Below are 14,394 nucleotides of genomic sequence, written 5' to 3'. Positions count from 1 at the left end.
GCTTCCTCTTGCTTCTTGCACCCCAGTCTTTATCCTGTGGCTTTTTATCCTCAAAGTGGCTGGTCTACATCCGGGTACTGCTTTTGGCTGTGGGCATCTGTGAGCAACCACTGAGGGTTCACCAGCACAGCTCCACAGTAGAGCTGGTTGCCTCTTACTGACAGCATACCCCGCCCACGGCTGGCTGTGCTCTTGCACTTGATCCAATTCACCCTGACAGCTCAGTTGGTAAAGAATTCACCTGCAATGCAGGAGACCCCGGTTCAATTCCTGGGTTGGGAAGGTCCCCTGGAGAAGGGAAAGGCTACTCATTCCAGTATTCTGGCCTGGAGAACTCCACGGACTGTATAGTCCATGGGGTTGCAAAGAGTTGGACACAACTGAGCGACTTCCACTTCACCATGAAGCTGCTACTGGTACCATCTGCCCTGGTATACTTCCTTGCCCAAAGTCCAAGGTCCTGAGTGCTCCCAGAGGGCCTCCTGAAGCAAAACCATTCTCATAGTAACTCTTCAACTCCGGAGGTTGCTAACTCTTATGTCAAGCCATATTCTCCTGTGTGGCATTCAAGAATTCTCCATGCTCCCACAGTTCTCTCCTTGTAGATACTGCTTTACACACCCCATTCTCCACTCAGACCAGTGTCTCCATCATCCAAAGCTTGTGCCACATTGGTCTCTTATCCTTGCTGTTCTCCTTGCCTGGAACCCCCTCCATCTACCATAGCAGAATACCACAGTGGCTCAGAGTGTGAAAAACTCTCCCAGTTACTAGCTGCATGACCATAGGCAAATGAATTTCACCCTCTGAGCCTCAGTTTCCTCATCTAAAACATGGGCATAGCACTTCCATCATATGGTTATTGAGAGATAATCCATACCCAGTGCCCGGCACCTAATAAGAGCTCAACAGATGATACTGTTTTTGTTGTTGTTACAAAGATGGAACCATAGTCATCTGTTCCCATCTTCACAGTAATTTCTCTGTTTTCCCACCTTCCTCTGTACCTGTGGTTGGGAATTTGTTGCGCTTCAATATTCTTATTTCTGTGTGTTATTCTCCCTCAAATAAACGGCAAAGTAAACTAGGGCATAGATTGTGTCTTATGTCAACACAGGAGCCTACAGGAGGCAGACAGGGAACAGAAAATAGATTGAGTGTAAGAAAAATAGTGAGGAGGGAGGACTCCGGCCAACCCCAGGGTGAATGTAACTCTGCCAATTGTTGTCATGCGGGAATATGGGCCGAAAGCTGCCAGATCTCAGCCTTTTCAAAAGAAGCCAGAAATCCAGCTTCTTATGTGAAATGTCCTGAATTTTAAAAGTTGGGCCAACACTGTTCAGGCCAAACAAAGAATGTTTGTGAGACCCCACTTTGTGAAAGCTGCATTTTTCAGATGATCCCCACGAGTTTGTGCATAAGCTGGTTGTTTGGACCTTTGAACTTCACTTTTCTAGGGAGACGATACTGTGAATGGCATTTAGGGGTCCATTAAAAGGCTGACCCCCATTCACACCAGCCCCAAGGCTCAGGATAGAGCCTAATCTAATCTCTAAGTAAAACCTAATCTCTAAGTGAAACCATTTTTCCACAGGGTAACACCCTTTGAGTTCTGATTCATGATGCTGGGGACACACAGAATGTAAGCCGTTTCAGGACAGGGCCTTTGTTTTGGTCACCACTGATTCCTTAAAGTCTAGAACACTGCCTGGCACTCAAATATATTTGTTGAGTTGAAGATGACCTGTATCTTTATCTGTCTACGCTATGTGCTGTGTTAAGTCACTTCAGTCGTGTCCGACTCTTGGTGATCCATGGACTCTAGCCCAGCAGGCTCCGCTGTCCATGGAGATTCTCCAGGCATGGATACTGGAGTGGTTAGCCATGCCCTCCTCCAGGGGATTTTCCCAACCCAGGGATCAAGCCCACATCTCTTACGTCTTCACATTGGCAGGCGGGTTCTTTATCACTAGTGCCGTCTCAGAAGCCCCTTTATCCACTGTCCACCATTCATCAGCTCTCCAAGCACAAACAAGGACCATCCTGTGCACCACGGCATCCCCAGCACCTGGTGGGTGATAAGAGATCAATAAATACTTGCTGAAGGAATGTATGACTGAAACAATCTATCCAGCAAACATTTACTGAGCACCTGCTGTGTACCCAGAAGTCTGCTGGACTTTAAAAACGCAGAAGTGAATCAGACACCACCCTAGCCTCAAGGAATTAGGTTGCCTAGAAGGGATTGCATCAACTATTTCCTGGAACACTTCTAAAAACTGTCAGGCGTTACTCAGCGTTCCCCTTCCCGGAAGAAGGGGGAGTGGGTGAGATGACCTGGGACCGGTCGGTCAGCACAGGCGTCTTCACTCTTCTGAGTGTCCCTTGGGTTGTTTGGCTGTCTGCGTCATCCGCGCACTTGGAATATGAAATGATTGAGCTGACTTTCTCTCAACCACATGTTGCAATGAGCCAAAGGACCACTGCCCTTTCAAGTGGGCACCTTGGGAGGCCGTGTCCTCATTCCTCTTCAGTTACGACAGCGCTGAACCACTTCTTTGGCAAGTGCCCTCAGAGAAAGTTAGAAGCCACTTGAGGACATTTGTTTCATTGCTTTAGCATCATGCCTTATTTCTGACCCCCTAGAAAAAATCCCTGGGAGAAAAGGGTATTCCAGTTACTTAAGCTCTTAAGCTTGGTTCCAAATGACTTGGGATTATTTCCTAAAATTCAATTCACCATCAAAGGAGAAATATTTTCTGTTAGTGAGTTTATTGAACAGTGTGTGCCTCATGGTCTGGTGGCAGCAGGGCCCAAAGAGAAGTCCCCAAACTGTCATATGCCCCAGCAGTTTTGTTGAAAAAGAGGTTTAACCTTCCAGTGTGTCCATGACAAAGGAGGCTGTTTCTTTTGGATGCTTACATTCTTCTTTTTTTATTTCAATAGTGAAAACTTTTATATTTAGACTTAGCCAACTGGACTCCGTTTAGATGATCCCAATTTTGTTTTCAATATCCAAAATATCATAGTCAGGAGCTGGTCAAATGTATGCCTTTTCCTCTCCATCAGGTCTGATCAAGGTGTGACCTCAGCCACATAAATGTCATAGAGCTTCTTCACAGGCTGTTTTTTTTTTTTTTTTTTTAACTTTTTATTTTGTACTGAAAAGTGAAAGTGTTAGTCACTCATCGGTATCTGACTCTCTGCAACCCCATGGACTGTAGCCCTTCAGGCTCCTCTGTCCGTGGAATTCTCCAGGCAAGAAAGAATACTAGAGTGGGTTGCCATTCCCTTCTCCAGGGTATCTTCCTGACCCAGGGATTGAACCTGGGTGTCCCGCATTGCAGGCAGATTCTTCACCTTCTGAGCCACCAGGGAAGCCCCATTGGGGAACAGCAAATTAACAAATAATGTTGTGATAGTTTCCGGTGAAAGTGAAGGGACTCAGCCACACATATACTTGTATCCATTCTCCTCCCAAAGAAAGGCAATGCCAACGAATGTTCAAACTACCACATAATTGCACTCATCTCACACGCTAGCAAAATAATGCTCAAAATTCTCCAAGTGAGGCTTCAACAGTACATGAACCAAGAACATCCAGATGTTCAAGTTGGATTTAGAAAAGGCAGAGGAATCAGAGATCAAATTGCCAACATCTCTTGGATCATAGAAAAAGCAAGAGAGTTTCAGAAAAACATCTATTTCTGCTTTATTGACTACACCAAAGACTTTGACTGTGTGGATCACAACAAACTGTTGAAAATTCTGAAAGAGATGGGAATACCAGACCACCTTACCTACCTGCCTCCTGAGAAATCTGTATGCAAGGCAAGAAGCAAGTCAAGAAGGAACAGTTAGAACCAGGCATGGAACAACAGACTGGTTCCAAATTGGGAAAAGGAGTACATCAAGGCTGTATATTGTCACATTGCTTATTTAACTTCTATGCAGAGTACATCATGTGAAATGCCAGGCTGGATGAAGCACAAGCTGGAGTCAAGATTTCAGGGAGAAATATCTATAATCTCAGATACGCAGATGACACCATCCTTATGGCAGAAAGCAAAGAGGAACTAAATAGCCTCTTGATGAAAGTGATAGATGAGAGTGGAAAAGCTGGTTAAAAACTCAAGACTCAAAAAACGAAGATCATGGTATCCAGTCCCATCACTTCATGGCAAATAGATGGGAAACAATGGAAACAGTGAGAGACTTTATTTTCTTAAGCTCCAAAATCACTGCAGATGGTGATTGCAGCCATGAAATTAAAAGACGCTTGCTCCTTGGAAGAAAAGCTATGACCAACCTAGACAGCATATTAAAATCAGAGACATTATTTTGCCAACAAAGGTCCATATAGTCAAAGCTATGGTTTTTCCAGTAGTCATGTATGGATGTGAGAGTTGGACTATAAAGAAAGCTGAGTGCTGAAGAATTGATGCTTTTGAACTGTGGTGTTAGAGAAGACTCTTGAGAGTCCCTTGGACTCCTCCCTTGGAGGAGATCCAACCAGTCCATCCTAAAGGAAATCAGTCCTGAATATTCATTGGAAGGACTGATGCTGAAGCTGAAACTCCAATCCTTTGGCCACCTGATGTGAAGAACTGACTCAATGGAAAAGATCTTGATGCTGGGCAAGATTGAAGGCAGAGGAGAAGGGAGTGACAGAGGATGAGATGGTTGGATGGCATCACTGACTCAATGGACATGCGTTTGAGCAAGCTCCAGGAATTGATGATGGACAGGGAAGCCTGGCGTGCTGCAGTCCATGGGGTCGCAGAGTTGGACATGATTTAGGACTGAACTGAACTCCAAACTCCCCTCCCATCCAGGCTGCCACATAACATTGAGCAAAGTTTCCTGTGCTAGGTCCTTGTTTATCCATTTTAAATATAGCAGGGTGTACATGTCCATCCCCAGCTCCCTAACTATCCCTATCCCTCATCCTTCCCGCCGGCAACCATAAACTTGTTGCTGAAGCCTTCACAGCCTATTTAATTTGGTGCTGGTTGCTCCTGACATTCACAGAGAACACCAACGTGCTATTGTCTTCTGTTTTCTTCATGGCTGACTTAATGAGGGGGAACTTGGTGATTGGATGTCTGCGTTTTGGTGCTTGGGTTAAAGAGGGGGGGAAAAACTGTCTAATTTACTCTTATGTCCCCAGTATCTAGCACAAATCCTGGACATCTGAGTGTTCAAAAATGTTTTATGGAGAGGGAGAATGGATGATAATGAAGTCCAACACCTACTAAGTGCTCACCACATGCCAAGCCCCATGCTGGTTTGTGTCACACATTACATCTGATCAACATCAGATGTAACAGTCTGGCAGTTACAGTTGATACCTCCAGAAAGAAACTGAGGGCTGAGGTTAAATAACTTGCCCAAGGTCACCAAGCCAGCAAGTGCCAAAGCTGGAATTTGAACTGAAGTGGAAATTCTCTGGGCTTCCCTTGGTGGCTCAGACACTAAAGAGTCTGCCCACAGTGTGGTACCCTGAACCCCTAACCTATAGTTATTAAGAAGGTAGTGGCTATGGAATCATATGATATAATCTCAGTACAGCAGGGAAGGTGAGCTGAAAGAAAACAAGCCGTTTAGCCCCCTGCCGTGGTCATAAAACCTCTCTCAGTGAGCAGGTCAGAGCCCCTCGAGCTTCCCAGCCTGTCATGGGGTGTTTGTTTTCCCTGGCTGTCTCACTTTGTTGCTCTCATTAGCCAAGAAGCTCCAAGATTTTGACACCTATTAGAGATGGCTACACAGTGGGTAGCTTGGGTAAAGGGGGGCACCTGCAATATTCTGTATCATTGCTTGGAGTTGGGGGGAACCTGATTCACCCAGAATGCAGTCAGGCCAATGACCCCGCAGAGGAAAGGGATTAGGAATTTGCACTGGAAGAGTGACCTGAGGTAGTACCCAAAGGGGCCAGGAGTCTGATCCTGCCAACTCTGTGCCCGACCTTAGGCAGGTTGCTTTGTCTTCCTGGGTCTCAGTTTTCCCATCTGTAGTAGAAGAGTTATTTCTCAGGCCTGCCCAGCTCTGGAGAAGGACTAGAAAGAATAGGTCCTTCTTGCTTGGGTTCTCTCATCACGCTTTTATTTCCCCAGGCTGGAGGAGAACTACGAGATTGCAGAAGGAGTGTGCATCCCCCGCAGCGCCCTCTACATGCATTACCTGGATTTTTGTGAGAAGAATGACACCCAGCCTGTTAATGCTGCCAGCTTTGGGAAGGTGAGTCCAACCTCACCTAGCTTATTCCTTTTCTTCCCCTTCTCAGTAATGGATGTGTAGTTCTTAACCATGTTTTAAATAATTCAAGTTTTTTTTAGGTTACCAAAGTAAATACTTTGGTTACTTTGCCATTAAAATGTCAAACAATTGTTAACAAAGTAGTACCAAACCAAATGCCAAAACAGCGTAATACCAAAGATTAAAAACTTCAAACATTTCAGACATGTTGTAAAATAAAAGTGAACGTCTACCTTGAATTTCCTCAGTACTCAATTTGCAAACAGTAACTTCTTTTCTCTGAGAGGTAGTTCTTGAACTGGAAAGTACGTTATGTGGATGTCAGTGGGACAGACTTGGGTTAGCAACGTGAGAGACTTGGAGAAACTGTGAAGGGGGCTTGCATCATCAGCGTGGAAGCCTGGGAGTCCTCAACTGGAGGCAGTACAATCTGTACTACCACTGCAGACCTGACTGTTCTCTCTCCACTTTTGATGAAAATACATTCCACACGTTTTCTGTAGTTATCTCTACAGAAAGTCATTACCACTGAACATTCATATTCAGCAGGGCAAGGCAGGCAGCTGGAACTTTAAGATTGACTTCATTGTACAGCAGAAACTAACACAACATTGTAAAGCAATTGTATTCCAATGGAAAAAAAAAAGATTCATCATGTGTTTATTTGATAGATAAAAACCTAGATATTTTAAATCCTGAAAGCACTCAATTTGAGTCAATATGTCTAAACTCTTTCTCCTTTTATTAGCTTCTTTTTTTTACCACGTATAATTTTTTTTCCTGCATCTGCCAACAGAAAAACAGGCAGTGTTGTGCTGCACCGTTATTCCTTACCAGTGTTCCGAGTGGGAGTGTAGTGGACTGAAACAACAGGAAGATGTTTAAGTTTCAGAAATTTCCTTATCAGATCCCCAACAGATATATCATGAGCAAGAAAAAAACAACAGAGCATGTTAGGCCTGAAGCAACCACCCCAGAGAGTCTGAAACCAAGTGGCTGAGAACTGGCTTCACTCAAAAAATGTGAAGATGCTCGGTGGTGATTTAGGGAGGGAAAAATGTTTGTGTGATGGGTTAATGCTGGTTCTCCAAAGTGAAAAGAACTTAAAAAAAAAAAAGTCAAACAACATTTGCGGTTCATTTATTCATTTGGGCAGTATTGACTGAGACACGCTGTGTGGGAAGCATTATGGCAGGCAGTGGGACTTAAAGGGAACCTGATCTGGGTCCCCCTGTGGAAAGGCTCGCAGACTAGGGAGGGGGACTGTGAGCCCTCAGCAGTGGGAGAAGGAAGAATCCAGATGGAGAGCATTCCTGTTCTGTGGTCCTGCAACATTTTCTCGTATTCACACGCACCCTGAGTGACTGTGATGGAGAGTCCAGATAAAGCCTCTCAGATAGGAAGACAGGTTGGGTGAACCAAATGACCAAGAATCCCAGCTCTCCTGGACTTATCACATAACTTTTCTGAGCCTCAGTCCTGTCAGCTCTGAAAAGGGAATTAACCCCTGCATTCTTCCCAGGGATGTTGCAAGATACACAGGAGAGAACAGTGGTGGCTGATACGGCCTACTGTGCTATCAGTCATCTGGTTGCTCAGATACTTAGTAACACCTACCATGTGCATTACAACTGTTGTTCTTATGAATTCTCCATGAGATGCTTGTGCACAGATACAAATAGCCATTGGTTAGCTTAGGCTCTGAAACAAAAACAAACCAAAAAAATTCACCATTTCTAGAAACTCCAATTTGCCTGTGTAAGGACCTTCTATTCCTTTTTCTCTCAAATCTGTTGTCAGCTCAGGGTTTCCTTGACCTTGTGATCTAGGTAAAATCAATTTATCTCTGACCCCTTCCTCCTAGCACCTCCTAGACCCCCTCTGCCTAGCATTCCAAGTCTTAAATCTGCCCCCAGGATTTCAACAAGTCCTAGGGTGTTTGCATCCTTCAGTTCAGTTCAGTTCAGTCACTCAGTTGCGTCTGACTCTTCACGACCCCATGTACTCCAGCATGCCAGGCCTCCCTATCCATCACCAACTCCCGGAGTTTACTCAAACTCATCTCCATGGAGTTGGTAATGCCATCCAACCATCTCATCCTCTGTTGTCCCCTTCTCCTCCTGCCCTCAGTCTTTCCCAGCATCAGGGTCTTTTTCAAATGAGTCAGTTCTTCCCATCAGGTGGTCAAAGTATTGGAGTTTCAGCTTCAGGATCAGTCCTTCCAAAGAATATTCAGGACTGATTTCCTTTAGGATGGACTGGTTGGATCTCCCCCAAGGGAGGAGTCCAAGGGACTCTCAAGAGTCTTCTCCAACACCACAGTTCAAAAGCATCAATTCTTCAGTGCTCAGCTTTCTTTATAGTCCAACTCTCACATCCATACGTGACTATTGGAAAAACCATAGCCTTGACGAGATGGACCTTTGTTGGCAAAGCAATGTCTCTGCTTTTTAATCTGCTGTCTAGGTTGGTCATAACTTTCCTTCCAAGGAGCAAGTGTCTTTTAATTTCATGGCTGCAGTCACCATCTGCAGTGATTTTGGAGCCCAGAAAAATAAAGTCAGCCACTGTTTGCCATGAAGTGATGGGACCAGACGCCATGATCTTCATTTTCTGAATGTTGAGCTTAAAGCCAACTTTTTCACTCTCCTCTTTCACTTTCATCAAGAGGCTCTTTAGTTCTTCTTCACTTTCTGCCATAAGGGTGGTGTCTTCTGCATATCTGAGGTGACTGATACTTCTCCCAGCCATCTTGATTCCAGCTTGTGCTTCTTCCAGTCCAGCATTTCTCATGATGTACTCTGCATATAAGTTAAATAAGCAGGGTGATTATATACAGCCTTCACGTACTCCTTTTCCTATTTGCAACCAGTCTGTTGTTCCATGTCCAGTTCTAACTTTTGCTTCCTGACCTGCATACAGGTTTATCAAGAGGCAGGTCAGGTGGTCTGGTATTCCTATCTCTTGAAGAATTTTCCACAGTTTATTGTGATCCACACAGTCAAAGGTTTTGGCATAGTCAATAAAGCAGAAGTAGATGTTTTTCTGGAACTCTCTTGCTTTATCTATGATTCAGCAGATGTTAGCAATTTGATCTCTGGTTCCTCTACCTTTTCGAAAACCAGCTTGAACATCTGGAAGTTCATAGTTCATGTATTGCTGAAACCTGGCTTGGAGAATTTTGAGTATTACTTTACTAGCATGTGAGATGAGTGCAATTGTGTGGTAGTTTTCTACCTAGAGCATTCTTTAGGGTCACCTTGACTTGGGACTCCTCCCTCTATATATACCACCTCTCTCTATACCTGTGCTGTTCAGTATAGTAGCCACTGGCCACATACAGTTGTTTAACTTAAAATTAAAATTCAATTCCTCAGATACACAGTAGCTACATGTAACTGCAGGCTACCATATTGGACAGTGCCAATAGAACATTCCCATCTGCACAGCAAGTTCTGTTGGACAGCCCTATTCTGCACCATCACGAGCTAGGGATGGCACTCAGGGTCTTCTTTGCTTTGCACAAAGCAGTCCACAGAAGGCATCTGTGATCCTAACAGACTGAAGTTTGCAGTGGTGGTTTACACCCCAAACATTGTCCCATGGAACAGATGTCCCCATCTCAGAATGCTCCCTGGTCCTCCTTCTGCCAGTTCCCCAAAGCTGATTCCAGCCCTCTCTGCTGCCGTATCCTTCCTCCTAGAACTCCTCCTTCTGTTCCCTTCACTCTCTCCTTCTTTCTTGGGATGACCTCCACCAAATTTCCTCTGCTCTCCAATCCTTGGTTCCTGCTGACATCTATACCCACAGGTCTCATTTATTCCAAATGGCTTTTCAAAGTATTTTTCCAAATAGTAAGTTTCCTCTCTAAGAATTACAGTGCCAGCTGCTTTCAGAATAGTCATTAACAAATCATCCAAATGCCATCTTATCTTCAGTCCCAAAGCAGGGACATACTCTAATGGAATTAAAAGCATAAATGAAAAATGCTCTCTGCAGCTGCCTTGCCATTGATTTCAAGTGCACTGGAAAGGAGGGCTGTCCTCCCAGCCACAGGACAGAAGGTGCCTGCTGAGGGTTTTCGCATTAAGTTTGTTGAATTGAAATCCCAGACACATTTGCCCTTCCTGAAGGCTCCGAGCAAGATGCAGCTGCCATCTCCTAGAGAGAAAGGGACTAGTTGTTCTGAAAAACCTTGGAGGGGAATCGTGGACAGTCTCCCTTTGAGCAGTTCTGTCCGAACGTATGATTCATCTCTGAACTTTTAGCTCAGAACAAGCAAAGTTCACTATTTCGGCTTGGGTTTTAGAGAAAAATTAAACTGGTAGTCATCTTCCCATCTGACTTGTAAGTGGGCTGAAATGAAACAGGCATTGGTAGTGAAGCTTTCCCAAAGTCACCTGGCTGAGATACTGTTCTCGATAAAGTGGATGGCAGCAATTGCTCTGCTGCAAGTGAGATCCGAAATAGAAATTCTCTCTCCAACACTGTGGCCAAGCTCCAAAAGCACTGGCTTCCAGTAATGTTGTATTGACTTTGGATCCTGGAACTAATTTAGGAATTACCGAGAATGCTGAGGCTGCTAGCTGAACTGGTCTTGTGCTTGCTTTCGCTATTAACTAGGGTCGTGAAAGGTCACCCAACTTGGAGACACTTAACTTTTCTGAGCTCCCGTCTCCTTACCTTTCCTTGGAAGCATCCCTCACCAAATTACTGTGTGGATAAAATGAGACTGTGCTATGAGAACATGTTTTAAAACTAAAATTCTCTACCAAGGGAAGAAATCACTATCTAGAATTGGCTCCATTCCACTCTGTCTCCTCTGTTTTATTGTGCTCAATTTTTTACTTATTTATCACTGTCTGAACTATTTTATATATGTATGATGTTACTAGTATATATAGTTATCTGTACTGTATTATACTGCGTGTGCACTCAGTCATGTACAACTCCTTGTGACTCCATGGACTGTAGCCCACCAGGTTCCTCTGACCATGGAATTCTCTAGGCAAGAATATTGGAGTTGAGTGCCATTTCCTACTCCACGGGATCTTCACGACCCAGGGATCAAACCCATATCTCTTGCATTTCCTGAATTGGCAGGCAGATTCTTTATCACTAGGGCCACCTGTATTGTATACAATATATATATTGTATGCAATATGTAATTACATATAACTGATGTGTGTGTGTATATATATATATATATATATATATATATATATATAAGTTGCTTGTGTTTTGTCTGTCTCTTTCTTTAGAATGGAAGCTCCATGAGGACTTTTTATGTTCACCATGCATGCCTAACCCCCTGGAATAGTGCCTGGCACATAGTAGGTCTTCAGATATTTGAAGACTGGATGATTTATATTATTGCTATTCACCAAGAACACTATGAATCATTCGACATATGGGAATTTGTTTAACCCATATGGTCACCATATGAAATTGGCATTGTACCCACTTTCCATTAGCCCACTTGCCAAGTAAGGATAAACTTGCTGAGGTACCAGTGTCCGTCCTTCCTTTTCTGCCCTCTGACAACCTCGCAGGGAAATCCCGCATCCAACCATGGCATCAGGCCATGATCAGCCATCATATCAGTCCTGGATGGATTATTAAAACTCATTCTCCGCTATGAAAAAGCCCGTGCATGTGTGCTTGGTTGCTCAGTGGTGTCTGACTCTTGGCAACCCCATGGACAGTAGCCTCCAGGCTCCTCTGTCCATGGGATTCTCCAGGCAAGAATACTGGAGTGGGTTGCCATGCCCTCCTCCAGGGGATCTTCCCAACCCAGGGATCGAACCCAAGTCTCTTCTCCTGCATTGGCAGGTGGGTTCTTTACCATTAGCACCCACCTGGGTTCTCTTCAATTTAAAACTTCCACCTGACTTCCATGGAAGTAAGAGTCTCCCCTCTCTATGCCTCAGAATTTGCTCTGTGAAAGGGGAGGGGGAGTTTTTTTCTTTCCTATTCTGACTCCTCCAGGGTTGGAGGAGGGGGTCAATGGGGGAGGGTGGCTAGAAGAAAGCAGCTGGAGTCATTTCGCCCAGTCGGTGCTCTCCGAAGGCTCCTCCCAGCTATCAGTGTGCTCTGCTTGGATCGCCATCCATGTGCCGTGGGTGGGCGTCCAGCAGTGTGTTTGTGGGCACCTCCTGTGGGTCCCCCTCCACTGGCTGCAGGGCGGTGCTCTCCAGCTGACCTCCCACTGCCCATCACTCTCGCTCCTCGCCTGAGGATTCACCCTGTGGCTCTGGCCTCATTCTGGAGGGTTTTGACCAGGTCTCTGCGCACCTTGTGTTGCGCTCTTATTCTCAGAGACACCCAGATGAGTTCCCACAAATGTAATGAGTGTGGAACAGGCCAAACGTACCAAGAGAAAATGGCTTTGCTTTGTTCCTCAACTGTGTTCTGGCCAAACTGCCTTCCTGAACCCCTGATGGTTTTGTGGCAGGTTGAATAGCTTTTTGGTTATCGACTAAAAAAACAAGCCTCTTTTCAATAATGTAGATGCTCTTGTAGACACTAAAGTCCAGTCCAGTGCTCCAGTTAAAACTGCAGTCTCTCATTTACTTCAGAACTCCTTCCCCTCAACCCCACCCCATGAGTGGCCAGTTGATGGGGGTTGGAAACCTGAAATGGGGGCGGGGGAGGGGAATGGTTTGACCTGCTCATCCCTGACCTTTCCTTCCTGCTGCTGGTGCCTCCAGGCTTGCCAGGGTGAGAAAAAACATTTCCAAAGGGATAGCCCTAGTGCTCCAGCAGAGGCAGGGAAATAAATATTTAGAGAACAACAGAATTGTCAATTGAAACAAACACAAGGTAATAGGGATCACAATTGGCCTACATCTGACATCATACTCAGTCAAATTACCCAATCTTATTAAAGACAATTCTTTTTAACAGATATTAGAAGTATCTGGGTGTGGGTATGTTAGTCGTGGAGTCGTGTCCGACTCTTTGCAATCGTGTCCGACTATAACCCACCAGGCTCTTCTGTCCATATGGAATTCTCCAGGCAAGAATACTGGAGTAAGTTGTTATTCCTTTCTCCGGGGGATCTTCCCAACCCAGGGATCAAACCCGGGTCTCCTGCATTGCAGGCAGAATCTTTATCACTGAGCCACCAGGGAAGCCCTAGAGGTGTCTAGCTATGTATAATTATAAATACAGCATTCACGGATGTTGAATAAAATTAGTAAAAATAGAAAACACTTACATTAGTTCGGTTCAGTTGCTCATTTGTGTCCGACTCTTTGCAACCCCATGGACTGCAGCACGCCAGGCCTCCCTGTCCATCACCAACTCCTGGAGTTTACTCAGACTCAAGTGTATCGAGACGGTGATGCCATCCAACCAGCTCATCTTCTACTGTCCCCTTCCCCTCCCACCTTCAATCTTTCCCAGAATCAGGGTCTTTTCAAATGAGTCAGCTCTTCGTATCAGGTGGCCAAAGTATTGGAGTTTCAACTTCAACATCAGTCCTTCCAATGAACACCTAGGACTGATCTCCTTTAGGATGGACTGGTTGGATCTCCTTGCAGTCCAAGGGACTCTCAAGAGTCTTCTCCAACACCACAGTTCAAAAGCATCGATTCTTCAGAGCTCAGCTTTCTTTATAGTCCAACTCTCTCATCTATACGTGACTACTGGAAAAACCAAAGCCTTGACTAGATGGACCTTTGTTGGCCAAGTAATGTCTCTGCTTTTTAATCTGCTATCTAGGTTGGTCATAACTTTTCTTCCAAGGAGCAAGCATCTTTTAATTGCATGGGTGCAGCAGTGATTTTGGAGCCCCCCCCCCCAAAATAAAGTCAGTCACTGTTTCTACTGTTTCCCCATCTATTTGCCATAAAGTGATGGGACCCGGTGCCATGATCTTAGTTTTCTGAATGTTGAGCTTTAAGCCAACTTTTTCACTCTCCTCTTTCACTTTCATCAAGAGGCCCTTTAGTTCTTCTTCACTTTCTGCCAGAGTGTAGTGTCATCTGTATATCTGAGGTTATTGATATTTCTCCCAGCAATCTTGATTCCAGCTTGTGCTTCATCCAGTCCAGCATTTCTCATGATGTACTCTGCATATAAGTTAAATAAGCAAGGTGACAATATACAGCTTTGATGTACTCCTTTCCTAATTTG

General features: G+C 44.8%; 1 protein-coding gene across 4 annotated transcripts in view; it reads left to right on the top strand.

The window, feature by feature from the left end:
- RFX4 (regulatory factor X4) overlaps positions 1-14,394 on the top strand; it is a 171,016-nt gene that overhangs the window by 61,699 nt on the left and 94,923 nt on the right. For all 4 annotated transcript variants that reach the window (XM_044941397.2, XM_006069578.4, XM_044941398.2 and 1 more), the window contains exon 4: positions 6,114-6,237. In XM_044941397.2, the coding sequence (XP_044797332.2) occupies positions 6,114-6,237 (124 nt within the window). The remainder of the gene's footprint in view (positions 1-6,113; positions 6,238-14,394) is intronic.

The sequence above is a fragment of the Bubalus bubalis genome, chromosome 4, assembly GCF_019923935.1.
Source record: "Bubalus bubalis isolate 160015118507 breed Murrah chromosome 4, NDDB_SH_1, whole genome shotgun sequence".
Classification (NCBI taxonomy): domain Eukaryota; kingdom Metazoa; phylum Chordata; class Mammalia; order Artiodactyla; family Bovidae; genus Bubalus; species Bubalus bubalis.
Note: the sequence above shows the minus strand (reverse complement) of the source record. Positions and strands in the feature narration are given on the sequence as shown.